This window comes from Beta vulgaris, chromosome 4 (assembly GCF_026745355.1).
Source record: "Beta vulgaris subsp. vulgaris cultivar EL10 chromosome 4, EL10.2, whole genome shotgun sequence".
Taxonomy (NCBI): Eukaryota; Viridiplantae; Streptophyta; class Magnoliopsida; order Caryophyllales; family Amaranthaceae; genus Beta; species Beta vulgaris.
In genome coordinates this window covers 61,633,444-61,656,433 of record NC_079205.1, presented here as the reverse complement: position 1 = coordinate 61,656,433, position 22,990 = coordinate 61,633,444, and the positions used below count along the sequence as shown (strand labels likewise).

At 36.2% G+C, this 22,990-nt stretch overlaps 2 protein-coding genes across 3 annotated transcripts; both read right to left on the bottom strand.

The window, feature by feature from the left end:
• Window positions 1–404: 404 nt before the first annotated feature.
• Window positions 405–8,006, bottom strand: LOC104890128 (cysteine desulfurase 1, chloroplastic). Its single transcript, XM_010675504.4, has 10 exons — window positions 7,637–8,006; window positions 6,087–6,220; window positions 5,836–5,995; window positions 3,629–3,815; window positions 3,224–3,369; window positions 3,065–3,137; window positions 2,773–2,836; window positions 2,594–2,693; window positions 900–1,058; window positions 405–800 (listed from the first exon to the last, which is right to left on the bottom strand). The coding sequence occupies exons 1-10, from the start codon at window positions 7,871–7,873 to the stop codon at window positions 630–632; spliced, it is 1,431 nt and encodes a 476-aa protein (XP_010673806.2). The 5' UTR covers window positions 7,874–8,006; the 3' UTR covers window positions 405–629.
• A 1,442-nt stretch (window positions 8,007–9,448) lies between these two features.
• On the bottom strand, window positions 9,449–21,313 carry LOC104890129 (hypothetical protein). Of its 2 annotated transcripts, XM_010675505.4 has the most exons (14): window positions 20,974–21,311; window positions 20,027–20,141; window positions 19,701–19,904; window positions 18,184–18,324; window positions 17,688–17,849; window positions 16,282–16,476; window positions 15,498–15,598; window positions 13,492–13,581; window positions 12,690–12,765; window positions 12,549–12,577; window positions 12,335–12,458; window positions 11,294–11,404; window positions 10,227–10,327; window positions 9,449–10,125 (listed from the first exon to the last, which is right to left on the bottom strand). In XM_010675505.4, the coding sequence occupies exons 1-14, from the start codon at window positions 21,219–21,221 to the stop codon at window positions 10,008–10,010; spliced, it is 1,815 nt and encodes a 604-aa protein (XP_010673807.2). In that variant the 5' UTR covers window positions 21,222–21,311; the 3' UTR covers window positions 9,449–10,007. The 2 variants fall into 2 exon arrangements, with proteins under 2 accessions (XP_010673807.2, XP_048499612.1); XM_048643655.2 differs by lacking the exon at window positions 17,688–17,849 and having other exon boundaries at window positions 20,974–21,313.
• Window positions 21,314–22,990: the final 1,677 nt, after the last annotated feature.

Genomic DNA, 22,990 nt, shown 5'->3' with positions numbered 1-22,990 from the left:
GTCCGTTATCGTTTTTTGTCTTAGGTCTTTCTAGATTATGTACATAGAGACCAATACCGATGAACATGTACCAACTAGAGATGTATTTATGTTCATTTGACTTGTTAACCATGTATTTGTGTTTATTTGGCTTGTTATCTATATACATGTGCGTATCATGCTTTATGTACTAGCGTTTGTACCATCTAAGCTTTGCTAAACAGGGGGATTTGAACAAGAATTAATTATTACTAGTATGTTAATCTTCTTTTCATACCAAGAGAGTTGGATTAGTTATTAGTATGTTCGCAAATGTATGTTCGACATTCGGCTGGTGTATATGGCATAATTAATCATGGTTATTAGTTGCAAAGAATGTAGGGTTAGATTGTTGGTGCAAAACAAACTGCTATATAGCAGATTAATTAAAGTTTAGATTGCGAACTTGTAATTTCACCGAGTACCACCTTGTCTTGTTCAATCCAAAATAAATTCTACAAACTGCGTTTTGCATTCTTAAACAAAACACAGAGAGGAAAAACAATGTAATTTTCACCTTTAAGAGTACAATTATTTATACATCTATCATCTTTCACCAAATAATCGTGTTGATTTCAAGATAAGGTTCTTAAAGCCCTTGTTTTGGACATCTACATGAAAGAAGTAAAGAAAGAGATCGTGTCGTCAAGCGCCTGAATGAAATGATCAACATCCTCTTTGGTGTTGTAAAAGTAGAGACTAGCCCTTGCACTCGCGTTTATTCCCAAAAGTCTATGTAGAGGCTGCGCGCAATGGTGGCCTGACCTGATGGCCACTCCATGCTGATCCAAGCAAATACAAATTCCATTAGCGACACTATTATTACCACTTTATATAGCTACGAAACAATTAATTATTACTGCTTAATAGGAACATCATACCTGTTGATCAAGAAATGTAGCGATATCTGTTGGGTGAATATTTTCTACATTGAACGAACAAAGAGGAGCTCGACCAACATTTTGTGATGGAACTGGCCCATATATTCGAACCTTGGAGACTGAGGATAGCCTTTCGTATAAATAGTCAGCTAGTTCCGCCTAAAGGAATTTCATATGTTACCATTATTAGTGAACAAATCACATTACTATGTATCACACTGTATTGAACAACTAAAACTAACAAAATACAAGATTCTTATGCACAGAAACAAATCCCTTGAATTTGGATTTCATCAAGTCTGATCCGGCCTGCATTCTTGGACCAATTCTTTCCTAGGTGAGATCAGCTCATCTTTTTCTGGGTTCGGGCAGACCTTTTTTCTGACCTGAAATGGCCTAATTTTTTTTTATTTCCATGCCTGGACCAACCCATGATCAGCTTCACTTTATTCCCACTTATTAGTCATCCGTTAACAGCTTGTTCGGACAGAGCATTAGGAAGGAAAGATAGGGGAGGAAAGGAGAAAATTATTGTAGAGGACTGAGAGTATTTGGTCGGGAAGAAAACGTTTTCCTAGAAAAGTTATTTCCCCTTTTCTTTTGATGGTCTGTAAAGAGTGATAAGTAGTCCTCCAAAAGACAATTTTTCTTTTCCTTGTAAACAAAAGAATAACATACTTTCCACTCTAATACTTACCTTCTTTCTTTCACAGTTTCACCCACCATCTCTCCCCTCTCTACATTTTCTTTTCCCTCCAACTTCTTCTGTAAGAAACCAAACAAAGAGAAACAAAATTTACAATTTGTGTTTTCTTTTCGAAAATAATTATTATATTGAAAATACCCTCGGTGCAATACAGAGCCTGAGTGGAAAGTGCTAATTTCCCATTCTGTGGTTAACATTTAGGCCAGATTAAGGAAAAGAAGGGAAAGGATAAGAGGTTTTTTTCCCATCCTTCTATAATAAACAGTCTTTATAAAGTTGGAAAGATCTGGAAGTAAACAAAAGCCCTCATTGTTTCTTCTGCTGGCTACAGGGACTGCTAGCAAAGCAGGAGCAATATTGGTTATTGGTTGTGGTTTGGCAGTGGTCCAGAAGTTGCTTCATCCTTTGCCGTCGCCTGTGTGCTGAGATACATTCTTAGACGACATGTTGTTATGAACTGACATAGCTATGGCCGATTTAATCAGATGATTAGGAAATAAAATGGACTTTGGATTGATACTTGGAAAATTGCAGAAAATAAAAGGGTAAATACAAGCTTTCGAGAGGCTTGCTCTCTCCCAATGAGCTCTTAAAAGTTCCCTTTAAAAGTTATCAATATTCAACATAATTTTTCGCTCCTAATCTCCTATATTTATAGAAATATTTCCTGACTAACTCCCTAAATTATTCTTCAAGCTACTACTAAAACTAACTAATTATGTAATACTAAAAGTGCCCCTCTCCCTAGGTTGATTCATTAGTCATTACACATTCTAAAGTTGGTGGTATGGGGACTGTTTCAAGTTTCAACTCCCTCCCCTCCCCTTCAATCTGACTGCTTCTATCCAAACACTAATTTGAATGCAACGTTTCTCTTGTTATTGAAACTTGAAAGCAATTAAGATCAAAGCTATTTAAACATTGAAGATTGACGTTGATGTTTAAGATGACTGACAAGTGAGAATGTATCAGGTGTAAGACAACCTACCTCGTAATCGTGGATCTTTTGCATGCCAACTCCAGATAGATAATCTATAGCTGCTCCTAATCCAATGGCTTCACCAATGGCTGGTGTTCCAGCCTCAAATCTGATTCAACAGAATTACAAACAAATCAAGCTCACACATCAACAATAACTCATCCAGTACCAAATTGATGCATACCAACCTAGATGGAGGATTTGCATATGTGGAGTGATCCAAGTACACATCAGAAATCATTTCACCACCACCTGACAAAGAAAATTTAAAGCGGTCACTAGATTAAAAAAAAAAAAGCAGTCGCAGAATAGTATTAGCAACCACCAAATGTTGCAAAGCTGTTTTCTGGCTGGTCACAATTTGCTGTAGGTAAATTGTCAGTTTCTCGCAGTGATTCTAATGATTTGGTAATTCTGTCTCTATATATAGATAGTGCAGACAGAACATAACTACTTTGGCAAAGAAGGAACCATTCGTACCTAAGAAAGGGGGCATTGTAGACAGAATTTCCTCTTTGCCATATAAGAATCCTACTCCTGTAGGACCACACATCTGAAGCATTGTTCATTTCTTGCCATTGCTGGATTTGAAACACCTATTTTGAATTTTACTCAAAGTAGATAGAAGAAGAACCTAACCTTGTGTGAAGAAGCAACAAGAAAATCAGTACCAAGGCCCTGAACATCCACTATCATGTGTGGGACACTCTGACAAGCATCAACCAACACTTTTGCGCCGACAGCGTGAGCTGAGTGTACAATATCATGAATTGGTAGAGTACATGCTACAAGAGAAACCACCAAAGGAATGAGAACTCAAGAAGCTTTTTGGAGAAGAAAATTCAGAGCATAATTTTTTAAAAGATTATGCTCTGAATAATGAGTTGCTCAACTCTCTTTAGGAAGAATAAATATTTCTTATCACTTATTTTTTGAGTATCACTTATAATCCACCTCAACATAAAATATACACAGAAAACAGCCATGTCCAAGAAACAGAGTTTTAGAAGTTACAAAAACCATAAAACCAAAAATCAGCCGTACCAAGAACATTGGAGACATGATGAACAACTACCATCTTTGTCTTTCTTGACAGCATATCCAACAATGCTCCCGTATCAGGAACCTCATCTTTCGTCAAACTGACAAATTTCAACTGGGCACCAGTTTTCTGAGCCACCAATTGCCAAGGAACAATAGCACTATGGTGTTCAGCAACAGTGAGGATGATCTGCATGCATATTCAATGAAAAACAGCAAATTAGCTTCTGACGTGCTTAGAAGATTTTCCAGTGAGAACAAGGAAGAGCTTTTTAAAAGCATTACATTTGACAAACTAACAGTCCATTAAACCCGCTATATGCTGAGGACTAAAACCAATATATTGCTCTTTGAAGTCCAAACAGAGACATTCCGAGCAGTTAGAAGTACCATTGCTAAGGTAGAGTTAGATATCCCCATTGCTGAAAAGCCAACCAAGCTACCACTATTGTAAAAAACCAAAAAAATGAAATAATAGAATTTCGATTGTCCTAGACGATGGACTCGCCGAAATCAAGATTGAAGTTGTTATCTAAAGAAATGCAATTTTGATAGACTTTGCAAAAAGGATATCTATACACGATAAAAAAAATCATTTTTATGGCACATCTTTATCGTGTGTTCAGTAAAGTGGCAATGAGAACCCAAAAACTTCCCTAGGCCAAGTGCAGTTCTCCAGTAGCGAGTTTTCTATTGGCTAATTGCTTGGATATTTTAATACCATTGTCAATATCTCTAAGATATGGGGCTCTAGTGGTGCTATATTAAATTTTCAAGATACTAACTGATTCATTTAAGTTCTGAACATTGGGCTAATCATTTTTCTCATACCAAATATCGGAAGGCATATCCAGGTCTAGAAGCTCCAACACCATACTAGTAGTATAATATTCGAGATCATGTGCAAGACAAGTGCATATTTAAACAGCTTCCCACAGAGTGTAGCAGTTGAGGCCTTGAGGAAGACTGTGGCATGTGGGTCTACGGGGGCCATTCATTTATTAAGACCCACTAACTCCGAAATACTACGCCCTCATTTGACTTTGATGGTAAAACCTTATCTAAATTTAATTATGAATTTCTTAAATTGCAAGATATATTCCATTGTTACATAGAACGCAGAACGTTTCGGAACGTGGTATGGATACAGGAATGCGGAACACAGCCTCTAGAGTAAACCAAATGGACTCCTAGACTACGTACCACGTTCCACGTTTTGGGACGCGTTCCCCTGGGACGTGGAACGTGTCACGTACCACATTCCCGGTATCAATGATCTATTCTACGACATACTTGCTTAAGATCTTCATGTTTCATAAATCTACTATGATATAATGAGAGAAAAATGTGATCAAGCTAACATGGTTTGACCTATGAAGCACAGAAACCTTTGAGGCATGAGGTTTCTCCATCTTGACACAAAACCGTTCCTGAAATCCTGACCATCTCTGATTGCTATTGAAGCCCAAAAATGACAGGGTCCTTAGTTTTCCCCATTATAGAAACATTTCAGTTTCAGAAACCCCAAAAACTTCCATGCTACATTTTGACTCAAGATAAATGAATAGCTTATTACTTCCAGCGTTCGTATAAAGTCAATAAACATCTTTATGAAAGTTTACTAGTATTAATAGTAAATACCCAATTTCAGTAACTTTTCCTTTAATATACATACTTTTTCGCACGGTATTGGAGACCACTTATCTCCCACGTGTTTTTACATTTTCCATTGCCTTAATATGTATGCCGCAGCTATATGTAGTCATTAATGAAAAATGGTGGAAGTATTATAAAACAAAGAGGGTAATTGACTAATTTGCACCAATGGGCTATACTTATCTTAAGATTTAGAGGTAGCCCTGCTGTGATTTGTGAAAGAAGAGACATCAACCTCTCTTTCCACCTAAGTCAATTATCATTCCTTATGTCATTTACAGAAATGCATCAGTCTGTTTTATTTTCTTGTAATGAGTTTTCCGTCTTAGTCAGTATTCATTACTAGATAGCAGTAGCTAACAGCCTAACACTTCTCTTTTTACATCCTTAGCTTCTCAAGTAAAATGGTAATGGGAACCAGTTCATTCATTCGAGACATAATTCTTATTCAATATTCATCATTGATGATATGTTCCCATATTGATGGACGATAATTCAGACATAGAGGACCGCAAAATAAACAGAAAAGGCAATACAAAATTATAAGAACAAACCTCATCTCCAGCTTGTAAATTTGTGAGACCCCAAGAATTAGCCACTAAATTAATTGCTTCAGTAGCATTCCTTGTAAATACAATTTCACCAGACTCTTTGGCATTGATGAATGTAGCAATCTTTCTCCTTGCTAACTCATACTCATCGGTTGCTTTGGCACTAAAATTTTAGTTTAGATAAGTTCCCGTCAGAACAAGGTACACAAACTAGAATGCAGTTACAAACCCTAGTGTAAATAAAGTTACAAAACCTTAAAAAGTGTATTCCTCTGTGCACATTCGCATTGTAGGCTTCATAATAGTTGTTCAAAGCTTCCAATACAGCAGACGGCTTCTGAGAAGTTGCACCATTGTCCAAGTAGACAAGTTTATGACCATTTACTTCCTGCGCCACAAGATAATAATACTCTCAAACCACAAACTTCATAACCATAGCTTTATAAGATCCATAAGAGCCACAAAGTACATATGACTTGATGACTCGACTGTAAAACGACTACACCAACAGGAATAACCCCACAATATCAACCTTGAGATCATGATGTATACAGGCCTCTATCCTCGACCAGCTGCACATGACATAGTAGAAGCAAATGCCACTAACAAAGCTCCAAAAAAACAAAATTCTTAGACTTAATGACACATACTTCTAGACTAAAGATGTTTGTTGTAAACCTACCTATTTTTCTTAAATTTTTCTCATGTAACCCTTAAGAAAAATCTTATTCAGATAGAAGTCTTGTAGCTCCTTTTGGCATCAAGCTGAAATGGTACAACACTTAAATCCGGCATTTGGTTCACAAATTTCCAGAAACATCCTATGTAATTACTATTACTAAGCATCAAAACCTAAATCAAACCAAGCATTACTCAATACTAAACCAAAGCTAGCTTCAAATTCCAAAAGCATTACATAGTCATACTTCGAAAATATTTCCAAGAACATCCTACTTAATTAAGTCTGTGTTTTGATGCATCATAGTAACTGGGCACACATGCAGACATGCCGATGCATACCTTTTTGACCATCAATATCTTCGATTATATATTAAAATATATAAAAAAATAATATTTTGAAAATATACATTCAGTTTAACCAACAACTAAAAATATGATATTTATCTTCATAAATTATCAAGGGGTGGTCAAAGTTGATATTAATAGTACTCCCTCCATCCCAAAATATAGTTCTCATTTCCATTTTAGGTGTCCCAAAATATAGTTCTCATTTTCATATTTAGTTCCACATTTTTCGGTAATTTGTTTAGAAAAATTATGTTCCATCATTTATTTGCTCCTTGAATTTTGTTTTTTCCTTTGTTTATTCAACCAAAATATTACAATTAATATTCTTTCACCAATTATTCTCCATTCTCTCTCCTAATATCATCTTTTCTCATACAATATTTATTTAAATAAACAAAAAATCTTTACTATCTTTCTTAAATTTTACTTGCATAAATTACCGTAAAAAAAGAGAAATGAGAATTATATTTTGGGACGGGGAGAACAAAAAGTCAATATAATGCATCTATTAAGAAACGAAACAAATATTAAAGTAAAAGTTTACACCTTGAAGAAACAAAAAGCAGCAATTCCAAATGTTCATAATCCCAAAACATCATTGCTTTCCACAACAACAACCAAGGTAACTAATATCAGCTCAGCATAACTAACCCAGATAAACTCATTAACCCTCAAAATGAATTAAAAAAAAAACCCAAATAGATAAATAACTAAAAAGAATAACAAAAAAGAAATTATTATCCCATAAATAAAAATTGAAATGAGTAAAATATACCTGATGAAGGATAGGAAAATCGGGTCGGGTGAGGTGGCCAAGTGAAACGGATCCATTATCCGTTAAAATTGAAGAAGTTGATGCTGAAGTTGAAAAGCAGGAAGAAGAAGAATGAGAAGGAGCAAAAAAAGAGTATTTACAAGAACGCATTTGAAGAGAAGAGTTAAAATGGTGGTGAAAAGATGGGGGCTTTAGTGTTAGACTTTCCATAATTGTGTTTGTTAAACCTCTGATCATACCAACTCAGGAAAAAGAAAGAGAGAATAATAGAGGCGTTTTTGCCGCTTTTTCGGCTATAGGATCGCCTGCCGTTTATAACAGTGAACTTATCCACACTTCTTTTTTTTTTTTTTAAACTTTTTAGAGTCGTGTTGCTGGTTAAGTTCGAGTTTGAACTTAGTTCGACTTATTCACGTTTTGGGTTGAGCTTTTGGCCAAGTAAATTTTGAATAATTTGCAAGTATTTTGTGTTAAAAACAAAAAGTTCGAAAATTTGTTGAATTTTTAGGTATTTTGATATAGATAATTGGATATTTGAGCTTCTCACAAGTTTTTGAGTTACTGCTCAACTCAACTTGCCAACATATCGAGTCGAGCTTGAGTTTGATTCGAGCTCACTCGAGTCAAGTTTTGACTAAGTCGATCTTGAGTTGTCGCTTCTCATCTACACCGTAGCTTTGAGGGACTAATTTTTTATGTCAAATTTCTTTATAAGGTAACTTCTTTGTTTTTATTTGATCGTCGTAAAATAACATGAAGATAGATCATTAAGTTAAGATATTGATTTATTAATTTGTGAAAAAATGAAAATTTTTATTACGACTTTATGAGTTATGAAGATGAGAATAAGGTTTAAGTAGTCACATTATCCGAAACTCTCATAATTTAAGATGTCACAACAACTTACAAATATGTTTTCTTTTTCGGTTTTTTCACCAATTACCCCCGAGTTTTCAAAAAATTCACCTGGTACCCTCCAAGTTTTCAAAATTCACAGGTACCCCTAAGTTTCAAACTAATACATGGGGTACCTTTAAATGCCCTTAATGACTAACGACGCTAACCGCCGTTAGTCATTAACCGTAATTAACATCTAATTTCCCCTAATTAACTTAAATAAACGCTAATTAACCTAAACCCTAAAACCTAACTAACCCTAACCACCTCCCAGCCCCCCTCCACCACCACCCAGCCCCCCGCCCCTACCCCCACAATAGCCCGACCCCCCTCCCCCGCCAGCAGCCCGACTCCCCTCCCCCACCCTCGCAGCAGCCCTCCTCCCCCACTCAGTTCAGTTCAGCAGTCCCCCCGACCCTCCCCCACCCCCGCACCCCCCACAGCACCACCCCCTTCCATTTTTGCGGGGGAGGGGTGAGATTTCGGGGGTTGCGATGGTTGCGGGGAGTGGGGGAGTGGGGGTGGGGGGTTGCAGTGGGGGTGGGGGGTTGCAGTGGGGGTTGTGGCTGCAGGGGTGGGGTGGGTGAAGGGGAGGGGGTGGTGGTTGGGTGGTAGTGGGGTTAGGGTTAGGGTTTGAAATTAGGGGTTAGGATTAGGTTAATTAGGCCTAATTAAGATTTAGTTAGGTTAATTAGGCCAAATTAGGGTTTAATGATGTTAATGACTAATGGCGATTAACGACGTTAGTTATTAAGGACATTTGAGGGTACCCCATGTATTAGTTTGAAACTTAGAGGTACCTTGTGAATTTTGAAAACTTGGAGGGTACCAGGTGAATTTTTTAAAAACTCGAAAATACTTGGTGAAAAAACCGTTTTTTTATTATTTATAGTTATGTTAGTTTCATCAACTTCCTATCACTTAATTTCACGTTTAATTATTACATATGACAACTATTTTTGGATATCTTACAAAAATAGAAATCGTTCAGAATGGAGAGACTATGTATAGCTACATTAAAATGCACCTTAGAAGTGTACTTTGAAAGAGCTAGGGAGTAATTGTTGATAGATAACATTATCTTGAGTAGCTTGAGATGCCGGTGTAGACTAAGATCAAAATGCCATACATGGGTGATTTGTGGATAAGCCTTTCTTCGTCTTAGGTATGCTTAGAGCCTTTAGGCTGATTTCAAGTCGGCCTCAAATGAATAGCAGCCAAACCATGAAGCAACCAGAACAACTTTGGAGCACGTGTTTTTCTTCATTTTTTTGGACTAAAAGGAAATAATTTTTTTTTTTCTATGTACATTTTCCCATTTCAAAAATCAATGATCAAAGATGATAATGTGATCGCCCACAAGAGATGCGAAGATGACCAAAAACTATAAACTTTGAGCAAAAACATCCACATCATTGTTTCAGTAGATGATGCGAAAGTTGGCGGACAGGATGGTATAACTAAAGTGGCTAGACTACTGCTTCAATGAAGGAATCAAACAGTCATAAACTCGTTCCATGCGTGAAGTGATAGTCAGCTTATATGTAGTATGAAGGTCTGGTTTCGCCAAATCAATGATGTCCTGTCTCAAACTGCACAATCATTATTCAGCTGTTAGTGTGGAATACAAAGTACAAGGTCAATATTTCAGCTTCTTCCTCACACAACACATTCAAAGATCGGAGTAACTAACCATGACCATTCTCCAGTTAACTTTGCATGTCCCTCCACAGCACGATACAGACGATCTAGAGTATACAACACCAAGCCTAAGCTGTATTGGGCCTCTTGTGCCTGCAAGCAGAAGTAACATTACATTTTTCCCTAGCAAATTGGAAAGTATCCAGGGAAGTTTGCTTGTACCAGCATAAGAGGTATTCATGGAAGACACATAATTACATAAAAGAATGCAAATGCACAAGTGAGCTAAAATGGTGTTTACCTTTGTGGAACTCTCTTGCCTCTAGGTATTTTGCAGTATAATGCATCATTACCAAGTTTCTTTTTTTTTCGGGGTGGGGGGACTAGGGTAAATTTGCACCGACTCATCAGTTACAGCTCTTCTGAAAGATACAATCTTGGAGCATAGTTTAATCCAACAGCAGAGTCACAATCTGATCACAAGGTGTTCTTATTTAAAGTTATGCATCAAACTTTGCCTGGATTCATAGTTTAGCAATGTCTAGCACATTCTTAATTCACTGGAAACAGAAAAACATTTATCCTATAAGCATTATCAGCAAGCCACAGCTTTAACAGACATATCGAGGTCACGTTGACACAAGGAACTGGCAGACAAAGGGGCAAATGCACTGGAAACAGAAGAGAGAATGTAGGAAGTGGCTAACTATGCAAGGAAGTCCAATTGACCAAATCCAACTACAGCTCCTTGTGTCTTTCTACTGGTTAGTGGCTTCCATGGAAGCACTCATTCATATTCATGTATACCACTATATCAGGCACATATAGGCATGTAAAACCACCATATACAGTTCTGAAAATTACTAGCCATTGGTGTTCACTAGTCACACTAAGGCTTGCAATTGATGGCAGTTAATACAATAATGAATTTTCAGTGTACATTTGCTTAGTACATAAGAAGAGGTATTTACAGCTGCCACAGATTCTATAGCACAAGTGTGCCTATCGTTTTAAAGATAAGCACAAACACGGGCTTAGAGCGCTAAATTATATTGAAGTTGTACCTCTCAAACAATAGAAACTTGAACAAGCATTATACAAAAGACCTTGGCCTAATACCTGTCCGAGATCCATACAAGACTGATAACGCATGATCCTTTTCTCAATCTCCACGATGAGCAACCTCCTCTGACGACGAGCAATTCTGCCCCTTCCTTCTGCTCCTTTATCCTAATATAATGCAAGTAAATAACAAACTTGAGAAAAAGGTTGCTGAAGCTACATGTATAGTTGTACACCTATTCATAAGCCTAGACATACAATGATTTGAATCAGATAGAGTTTCAAGAATATTCAGCAAATCTAGCCATAGTTCAAAAAGCTGGGATTCAAACAAAATCTTGATTTGTATGAATTTTCTAAATAAAAAGCGCTTGATGGTGTGTATGGAGTTGGCCTCTAGATTTAATGGCAACTCTCAGTTACTTCCAATACGCATCTAATCTAGGCATAAGTAACACAGATGGTGAAATAGGTCCAGATGCACGACAGTCAAGCACATGCAAACCTGATGTGAAACAGACACCCTCAACTTCAACCTTGCAGCTGACAGCAACACTAGTCCACTACCACAAATATACAAGCATACATACACCTCTCTATATGAATGCAAGGGAATCGATTAATTTGCATCCCAAAACACTCTAGTCCACTACCACAAATACTTGGCTTTTTCTTGAAAAAAATGTTCTCCATCTTTGGTCTCCCTTCACAATCTCTTTTTAGGACATCGGCTGATAGAAAGTTGTAGGTGGCATTCCTTTTATGTGATTACGAAGGCCAAGTATAACTCACATCACAATATGCTTGAAAAGGAGAGGATTTCTAGCAATTGGCATTTCAGACAAAAAAAAAAAAATCAGTTCTTATTCTATAAAGGTCGTCCATAAGAATATATTCCAATAGTGAGATTGTCAAAAATGAGAAGAAGAGAACACATTATGATAATTCTCGGAAAAGCTATCTTAAAGGTATCACTACAACAGAGGGTATTATATGAACTTGGTACTAGAGGATCATTCAGTTGTATTATCATCATGCAAGGAGAACCAAGGGTGCTAAATGACTTTTTTTAGAACTAGATGTAAAGTTACAAAATACCTGCATAATCCATGAACGCGCTAACATCATCAAAAGGAAAACAATAACAAAAGCTGGTAATGCAGCCAAAATGGCAAAGTTGATTTCGTTTGCCTTCAGAATCTGATTCAATTCAAGCATGGCCCTGTCCAAAGAAGATTGTCAGAGGAAACAGCAATAGCTTTTTTAGAATATACCAGACCACATGATTGGAACAAAACATTGTTATACTCACGTCTCAATATCTAGTTTTAGCTTTTGAACCTGCAAGAGAACATCAACATCCCATATAAGAGCTTTGGTAATGAAGGCGAACAAAATACGGAGTAACATTTTCTAGATTTCTTACAGGGAACATAAACAGATAATATCTAACCTGTATGAGCATAGCACGAGGAAGCTCTCCACCAACAACAACACTTTTAATGGGATGCATCATCTCCTTCTCATATCTACACTATATACAGTATCACTGTCACTAACAGACAAGCAAATCCCACTTGAAGATTAACTATAGCGAACATATATTAATAGGACAAGGCTCCGAAACTACATCAATTATCATCATTAAGCATGATTAAGTCTTTAGCACACCAGCTAGCCAGACTTATGCGGAAATTAAGGGATCTAAGATTCATGTAGAGCCCATGAATATGATCTAGCAATGGATATCTGACAGAAAACAAGCCTGCCAACAGCCTCAATACCTAAAACCAACCACCCAATCCCCTAAAGAAATAAAATTAAATCCAAAAGTCTCTGTAAGCTATTATGAGGAAGAGGAGTATAATTTGCTTCTAATTTCTTTTCAAGTACGGAGATTATGGAAGAGTCCCCAGTTCCCAACCAAATGAAAGAAGCTAGGTGATTCTTCCTCTTTATGCTTTGATTTAGAAAATCAGTTGGTTCCTAATGACATTCCTAAATACCCTTCCTCTCAGTTTACATCACTGAGATAATCAACTCAAAAAGAATAAATCCATTTTCTTACTTCAGTTCCCCAAGCAAAGATATATATCCATCCACTATAACATTATATGATAAAATGGATATTATGTATTCTAATAAAAAAGCATATGTATTGTTTCTGCTTATATGTACTACTCCCAACAAAAAGCACTTCTTCACACAGTTTGGGAGCATGATTGCACTTATCAATTAGCAGTAGGAAAACACACCTCCCCATAACTAATTCAAGAAGTTCCTGATCTGTAGCATTCTCTGGGAACGTTTGGCCATTCGCTTGCTCACAGAAAGCCACTAACATTCTGTTCAGTAAATAAAAAAGGAAATCAAGACATAACAGAAACCAAGTTAACCCATAAAGAGAAAACTGATGCCCAATAAACAGCCATAAGTTTCAAAAAGCATCCAATAATGTGTATGTATAATTGTAAATACTTGGAGACGAACTGAATACAGCTTTGATTTGCAGAAAGGTTCTCATATCAAAGATTCCCTTAAAAAAAAAAAGGATGGATACTTTCTAGATAAATACAAGTAACATACCTGGTTCCAAGTGTTCCGTAAGCCATTATAACATTCTTAAACAGGTAAAATCTTAACTCCCCCCCCCCCCTTCAAACAGTTCAAACTCAGCAAAAGAAAACATTGGTCCAAGAACACCAAAGACCAGATAATACATACAGCAATACTGCATCAATGATGAAAGGGCCAACTACACAACCTTACCTGTTACCCCAACAGGGAACAACCAGTAAAGAAGCTATTTCCAGTTCCCAATACACCGAATAAAATACAATACAACAATTAAGCCATTGATTTTGGGTTAATACTTATAGTCGTCAAAGAAAGGTGGTTGTAAATTTCAATTCAAAATCTTTAACTTTAAGGACCTTATGTATTTTACAAAGGAAAAACACAAGTTGTGACTTGTGATAAGTATAGAGTATATACGCAATTAACTACTTAGTCACACCATAAAATGATCAAAGAGGGTATTTGAAATACAATGAGGAGAATATATATCTGCCACTGATCAATTTGATTTCACGCAATGAAAATCTGGAGCAGAAAACATTCACCTCCTAAGATGTCTAATAGAACTTTATAAGTAATAGTACGATCTGCACATCGTCTTTGTTGACCTGAAAAGGTATTCAACAAAGTTCCTCGAGAAATCATACGGAGGTGCTTAAAGGCAAAGGGTCACCTAAGAATATACTAGGGTGAGGTCACGAAGAGAAGCAATAGAGCCTTTCTCTATTGATACAATGATAATTAGTTACATCACGAACCATCATCAAGTCCTATTGTATTTCTACTCCCTCCAACAAATATTAAGGCTAAAATGTAGGTGGGGCATACGATGTGATACTTTAGATTTTTATAAATGGATAATGGGGCATGTGGCATTCCTAAGGAAAGTGAGAAAAAAGCATCATTTGTGTTTTGTTCCCATAAGAATATTCGAGGAATGAAATAGGTGTACAGTGTGCTCTACTCAAAAAATAAATGTGAAGAACAATTAGGGACATCCAAGGGCCATATGGAAGGAAGGGAGTAGTGAGTACGAATAAGCTTATAGTAAATACTGCGGGAAGTACCATTTGTCTGTGGATGACATTGTTCTACTAGAGTACTAGCCAAAGAGGCGTCCATGACAAGTTAGAACCTCGGAGGTATTTGGGAGCCTAAGTCTAAGAATTCCAAATTGAGTAGGACTAAGATATAGCACACAATTGCTTCTTTAAGCAGCACAAGGAGGTCTAGGTCCTAAAACTTGGGATTGCACACACATTTTGTACTAGAGGAGTATAAAGTATATAGGGTCCAGTATTCATAGTAATGGAGAGCTGGAGGATGTCATACACTGTCAATGTTAATTGAATGAGATGAAAGAGCACTTCAGGAATCTTGTGAAATGAAACTTGCAACTAAACTTAAGGGTAAGTTCTATCAAGTAGAACCATGTATAAGTTCATAGAGCTCGTAATTGGAAAATTGTAAGGGCTTGGTTCCACTTTCAGCATTGATACTATACAACCATCTCACAGATAAATGTGAATAATGTTCCTGATATTTAGCAGATTCTAGACAGTAAGTATTAGAAACCAAAACATCAAAATAAGTTAAATAAAGATATGTAGTAAAACATGCAAAGAGAAATCATGCTACAGAATCTATTAATCAAAGGAACAAAAGTTGAGACAAGAAACAGTACCTGTGCAGCGAATTAGCAGTTAACTGCACTTCGTCTGCTTCCATTACCCCTCTATGTCTCTTTCTAAATGTCTCAAAAAGTTCATCCCTGATTGATAAAAGCTGATGAAACATTGAGGTCAAATGTGAGCTACATATTTAAAGCTTGCTTGAGACAGTTATCTCTACCTTGCCAAAGAAAGAATAAGTGCAAGCAATATGACAGACTTTATAGTGTCAAGACAAAAAAACCTAAGGTAAAACCGTATAAGTGAAAGCAGATCATGAGTTTGCCTTCAAACTAAAAAAGAAAAGGAAAAACATGGAAGGTCATGAGTAATTGTACATATACAAAAAAAATGTCCTAGGATGAACATAAATTTATTTAGGTAATGTCTACATCATATCAATAAGTGCAGAGAGTTCTGTAACTGTAGCCTGCAAGGCTGCAAGAGATGAACCCTTCAAATATAAACGACATGAATTTCTGAGCACTACATGTCAACCAATAACATTTTCACATAGTACAACACCTACTCATTTGCATTTGTACTCTCTCAATGCCCAGTGTTCCAGACAGATACAACTATGAGAAACCTCATCCTAAACTGCAAATATCTTCATAGTACTATTCACAATTATTATGCAGCGTAATATCTTGTTTCTAGACATTAATTAATGATCGACTATGTTGCACGGAAATGGAAAACGGGAAACAGTAAGAAACGTACATGCAAATGGGAAACAGGTGTTATGATTTTTGAAACAACACAAGGTGACTAGAAGAGAGCACTACCGAATCATACCGGTTGCTCCACATGCTCAGTCAGGAAACTCGTTGTTGATTCTTTAGCTTCACGAATCCAGTTGTCAATGTCAGGACTTCCAACCAGTCTACTGTGACGTACAACCCACAACGAACAAACAGAAAGGCCAATTGCCCCACATGTATACCGGACCCAATATTGAGTCATCTTCCTGGGCTTTTGATGCCTAGCAACCTAAAGACAGAAGAACTGTCAGCCTCAAAATTGCGTCACTAGCTGAACTATAAACTGATAGTGAGAGTTGATAACATTGACTGAAAAGTTAAAGACGATCTCCCAAATATTTTGAGCAATCTTCACCAAGTGAGATACCCACTTTAGCAGATTGATTAGGAAAGGCAAGAAACTGAAAGCAGTCATGTGAACACACATAAATCTAACTTCTGGATGTAGCAATTAGTGAGCAATTGAGCATCATAGATTTATGATTCCAAGAAGGAATCTGCAATGCAGCCCTAAAAGAAACCATAATGCACGTTCAACATAAGCTTTACAGAGAAACCTTTTCAAAAAGAAACACAACACCATGCACATTGCAAGTTAATAGTTAAAAACTTCTAAGACATTAACGTCAATAATATTTTTCAATTGATTCCATTCTGATTAGAATACATGAGAATGTCCATTCTTAAAGCTTTGATTCTTCTGGTTTTTAGATATTGAATCTAATATGATGCAGATCTTAATATACGTATTTGGAAAGAAAAGCATTCGTTAGAAGCGACCATGAAGATAGGAAAGAAGCAGCAGCAATGAGTAAAACTAAGACATCAATTACCCGTTAGATGATTTAAGCAAACAGAGACATAGGATGCGGATTTTAATGTGATATGCCCTGCGTTGCTGTGTACCTTGTAACGGTGTCTTGTAAATTGTAATCCATGAAATCATATTGTCTAAATCACTCAAATTAAGTCTTTCCAGAAAAGAAACAACTAAGCAAGTCAATAATAGTGACACCTAATGATCACCATTTCCTTGAAAAACCAAAGCTTTACCTAACAATTAAAATGGCTAGCAGGAGGATGGAAAAGTAATGCCAATGTACCCTAACAGTACACAAGCATCCAAAATGTTCATTCTAATAACACTTAGAAAGGCACACTTTCCTTATTTGCCTATGTCAGAAGCCAGAGTTTTAACATCTCATTATATTTCAACTTGCAGTTTTCAGTTTTTGTGTCACTTCAATTTTACCAAATAACAATAATAATTAATAAGAATTCATATATACAGCAAAGCAAAACCAAACTGAACAACAGAATAAGATGAAAGACCATGAGTTCAGTCTTCAGCATAACAACAAAATTAAGAGCTTGAATAAGATGAGTTAGCTAAGCACGTGGAAAGTGGTGCTCCTCATAAAGAACCATGGATAGCCTTACAAGGACAGAGAGATATGAGTCCAGCCTCTGGAGGTTCTGATAAACTATATCTATAGCATCCCGAATTTCATCATCTGTCCACTGTAATTGTTCCCTCTGCACTTCTGGCATCTTATTGAATACCAGCGAGGATGAATTATTCTCCCCAGCAAACGAATCTATCTGTTTAATATTGCATAGAGAACATAAGCAATATTCACAACTTCCATGGAGTGACATTTTAAAAAATATGTACACACAGATACAATAAATATACATATATATATACTCGTTGTGTTTGTTTTTTTCTCCCCTCTTTCCATTTATAGGATGTAATTTTTGTTTTACCCTCTTTTGCTTTTCCCTTCACAAAACACAGCCATGTGACTCCTTTGACCCTACCATTAACCCTTCTAACTTGCTATGCGTGGACAAAACAAGAGAAGAGAGTAAAAGGAAACAGAAGAAGTATATATATAGAGCCTCAATAAGAAGAGAAAAGAAAATACAGAAATACCTGGGACATAGAAACATGCAATTGAGCAATGGATAACTCAAGCTCTAAAAAGAATCCATTGATAGTGACCAATAACGATGGCAATGACTTTTGAGGATCAGTCATCATGCCCTCTCTTTGTTTATCAATTACCATATACACCTGAATGAGATGCATGATAACTTGGTCATTGACAGAAAAATAATACTCATATTATAGAAACATATAGTACAAGATTTCACTATAAGATACAGAATTCGGTTAAAAAAAACATCTATCTGGCTGCATGGATAGACATTCCTCCGTCCTCAGAAATATATATAACCTAACTGGCTAACCACTGCCAGCCATATCCCCAATTAGCATTAAACCATGCACACTGCACAAGTTTTGAGGGAATGTCACGTGATCAATTTTGCAGGAAAAGAAATGTTATTCTTGTTACTATGCATGAGACTACATGAGGTAACAAGTAATTTTGGAGATCACAGTGCAGGGACCTTCTCTATGGACAACTAAGAAGACGTTAGGCTTCTTTGAACAGGTCTTACTAGAAACTCTTGGAACATCTCGTTCTCTTGTCAGAGGCAAAGGCAAAGGCCCAATGCCGCATCTGATTCTTCCCTGACTTGCCATCAATGGTAGAACGAGGAGGCAGAAGAAAAGACTTCGTCGACTTTGTTCTGGAAGCTCATGGGCCAACAAACATGGATGTTTGAACAAGGGAAGAATCAAGTACCAACCTCTTATAATATATCAGTATATAGGCAAAATTGACAAGGCACTGGCAAAAAGAACCTTGACATCAACTGTCATCAAGTACTAACGAAGCTTATCTTTGTAAGATGCATTATGTAACATACTAATTAGACATCTCGAAAGGAATAAAAATATTCCTCAGTATCATATTAAGGGGTAAAAATATCCCTCACGGCCCGTTTGGTAGTTGGTCATGAATGGTGGTAATGGGAATGAATTTGTGTGTAAATTTGTGAAAAATATCATTATCCATTACCATGGTAATGCTAATTTATCCTAAAGTGTCCACTTTCCTTCTTGAATTTTCATTCCCATCCAATACCACCTTGTAGGGTGGTAATGAGTGGTAATGAAAATTGCTTCCCATTGGAGACAAAAACACAAATTTAGGGGTGAGATTGTTTGTCCATTGAGAAAAAATGCCTCCCCATGGAGATTTTAAGGGTGCTTCCCTAATAAAATTACACTTAAAATTCATTCCCATTACCACAATTTATTAACGACTACCAAACGGGCCGTCAGTATCATATTAAGGGGTAAAAATGCACAATCAAATATAACAAGCAAGGCAAGAAAGCTTCATGACCAGTTCTCACATCAAGAAGTGACAGTAAAGCTCGGAAGAAGCTTGAAATTAAAGCGAGAACTTCAAAAATCAAATTTGCCAACTTACATATCAAAAGCCTTACATGGTATGTATTTCTTAAATGCTACTTAGTAAGAGGACAAAGTTATCAAATTTTGCGATTCCCAAACAAGTTCATTTAAAGTGAACAAACCTGTGCCAAGAACGTAGCAAGTGCACGTCGTAAGCCATCCAACACAGCAACTCTCTCAGATATGAAACCTGAAGCTGAATGGCAAAGAATCTGAAATGAGGAATCTTCAGCAATGAAATTCCGGACAAACTCAACAGTTTCACCAATTAAGGCCCTTGGCCCTCTCTCGAAAAGCATAAAGTAAGCCTTCTGAACATTTGACCCCTGCACCAAAAATACAAACCATTGGCGTCTAAACATTGACTATGTGTTCAAGAAATAAGTAGACACTGCAAACACATGACTGACATATTAAAGACTGAGGAACATCAAAGTCATGTAACCACCTCTGCTTTATCTTGCCAATATTGCAAATTCTTCTGAACATTGTGCATATTCGAAAATATATGCTCAAATACATCCTCCAAAACATCGACAATTCTAGATGCTTCAGTCAAAATTCTGCATTACAACAACATAATAGATTGAGCATAAAGTTAAAAAAAGATAACGTTGATCACATTATCTCAAATGCTCGAACATTCTTAAGCCTCATATATCATCTAATCAAGAGAATATCCTCCATCATTTCAAGACTTCAATCATAACATTGCATTACACAAACTTACAAATATAATAAACCTCTAGCTCTAAAATTATCTAAATTCTAAAGATTCTCAGTCTCAAAGCATTCTTCAGTAGTCCTCGCTAAAAAACTCGAATGTCAACACCAAATACAATACTTAAACGAACACCTCAAGCTCAAAAAATCTCAAATGCTCGAACATTCTTAAGCCTCATATATCATCTAATCAAAAGAATATCCTCCATCATTTCAAGACTTCAATCACAACATTGCATAACACAAACTTACAAATACAATAAACCTCTAGCTCTAAACTCCTCTAAATTTCTAAAGATCTCATCCTCAAAGCATTCTTCAGTAGTCCTCATTTAAAAATTCCAATGTCAACACGAAATCAAATACTTAAACGAACACCTAAAGCTCAAAAAATCTAATCAACGCAAATGCTAAATTTCTAACACCTAATTATCAACTATCTACTCATAATCATCAATAAATCTAATAATCACCATTAAAAAACACAGTACAACATAATTTCAAGAAAAACAAAAGATTGAGAGCAATTGCTACCTCCCTACCTAACATAAATTGTCGGAACATTCTTCGAAGTCACAAAACACGCAATGCTCAAACTCAATACATCTAATCGAAGACAAAATTGAACTTAAACTAGAAAAATCATTTACTTGAGAGAGAGAAGAAGATTACAGTGACGTATCGAGCGATTTCGAAGGAAGTGGAAGAGGCAAGCAGAGTTTCTGCCGACGAGACCTAGCGCGCCCAAATTGACGAGAGAAACTCGAAATTTTGGTGATGAAAGTGGAATTGGAAATGCGAGTCCATAGATAGTTGGAGTAGAGCGAAGTTAGGGTTCTCAAATCGCTTGATTGAGCATTCTCTTGCGATGGAGATGGAGTATCCATGTCTTTTCTCTCTCCTCCAGTTTCTGAGTTCATTGCTTTATTTTGGCGCCGTTGACGATTCAAGTGTGCGTTTCGCCGGGGTTTTATTTGAGCATGAGTTTTACTAGTAAGCTCGAGTAGTTGTCCTAAAAAATTGCGCCTCAAGATTGTGTTTAGAGCAACTCTAATGGTTGAGCGAAATGTATATTAGTTATATTTTTTAGGTATTTGGGTACGTTTATGTCGTGTCGTCCAATCATTCCTCTTTCCTTACACATGTCTTAGGCTCCGTTTGGTAGGGCGTAAAACGTTTTCCCGAAAAACTGTTTTCCTCTATTTTCAGTTTTACATTATTTGGTTGGCAAAAGAGTGTAAAACCATTTTCCCTTGGGGTAAATTTACTCTCCCAATGATGAAAAACCATTTTCCTTTCAAAATGAAGGGAAAACTATTTTCCTTATCTCTCTTGTACACTCTTCTCACTACCTCCTTACTTTCCCTTTCATTTTCCTTTGATTTCATCATTTTTATTACATCGAACCAAACAACGGAAAACTAATTTTGAAATTGTGTTTTCCATTGTAAATTGTTTTCCATGAAAATCATTTTACACTGAAAATGTTTTACGCCCTACCAAACAGAGCCTTAGCGTCATATTTTTTTACTTAGCAAATTAGCTCAATAGTGTAAATTGAATTGGTAAAGCCGAACTCACCCTAACACATTAATGGATTAGCTAGTAATAATTTAATTTCTTTTGTTATCTTATTCTATATCTCGTTGTACACGCAAAGATAAGATAAACCGCCAATATGAATCTTTCAAGGTGAAATTGTTAGAACTTAATTGAAGAAAATCACATGTGCTTTTATTTATTTATTTTTTAGCAAAAACTATTTTTTTGTTCGATATTTAATCTTTTACAATCACTACCAGTTGCCTTTCCCGGTAAAATTGGCCAGCTATCGAAGAGTACAAGTAATTTTGTATGTGTATCGACAATATCTATCAATAGGAATGAAAAACCACAAAAACTGTTATAATGAGTGATGTTTTATGTTCAACATACTTTTCTTTTTCTGTGCTTGCACATGCAGACATTATATCGATTTGATGTTCCAGTTGAAATTGTAGAAAATTATACTAGACCTCCATTATTAATTTATTATGCATTTTTTCTAGCATATTAGCTATTATTTTTTAAAAAGTTATTTTAAATGAAATAATCATATTACTACTAGATTCATTTTGTAGAAGGCTTGTATTATATAGAGAGATGTTGGGAGTAGCAAAAAATAATTGTGAATTCCACAGGATTTTTTTTGCAAAAAAGACAAGAAAAAGATCAGAAGAGGAGCAAATATTTCGCAACAAATCAAATTATGGCTTAATCTTATATCTTAATTTCAAAAGGGATCAGTCACTCTAAATTGGACAATTACCAATCCAATGATGCTAGACTTCACCACCGGTTTCAAAAAACTATATGAAATAGAAAAAATTGGTATGGTTTGATATCAGATTTTGCTACTGAAAGACACATATTGAATAGAGAATTATCTTAAACCTAGATGAAATTACATATATTCAGATGCTATGACAGATTTGAAGAAAGGCATAGGATAGATTTAAATCCGTTGGATTTAGATTTTTCAGACCCAGACCCGGACCAATATCCGCTGAGTCTAACGGGTTCATGGGTCCTAAATGGGTCTTTCTTAGTTTTAAGTTTTCATCACATTTTTGAATATATGTAATTAAAAATCATCGCCCTAATATATATAGGTCAAAGGTCGTGCATCTATGGTTAAAGCATTATCTAA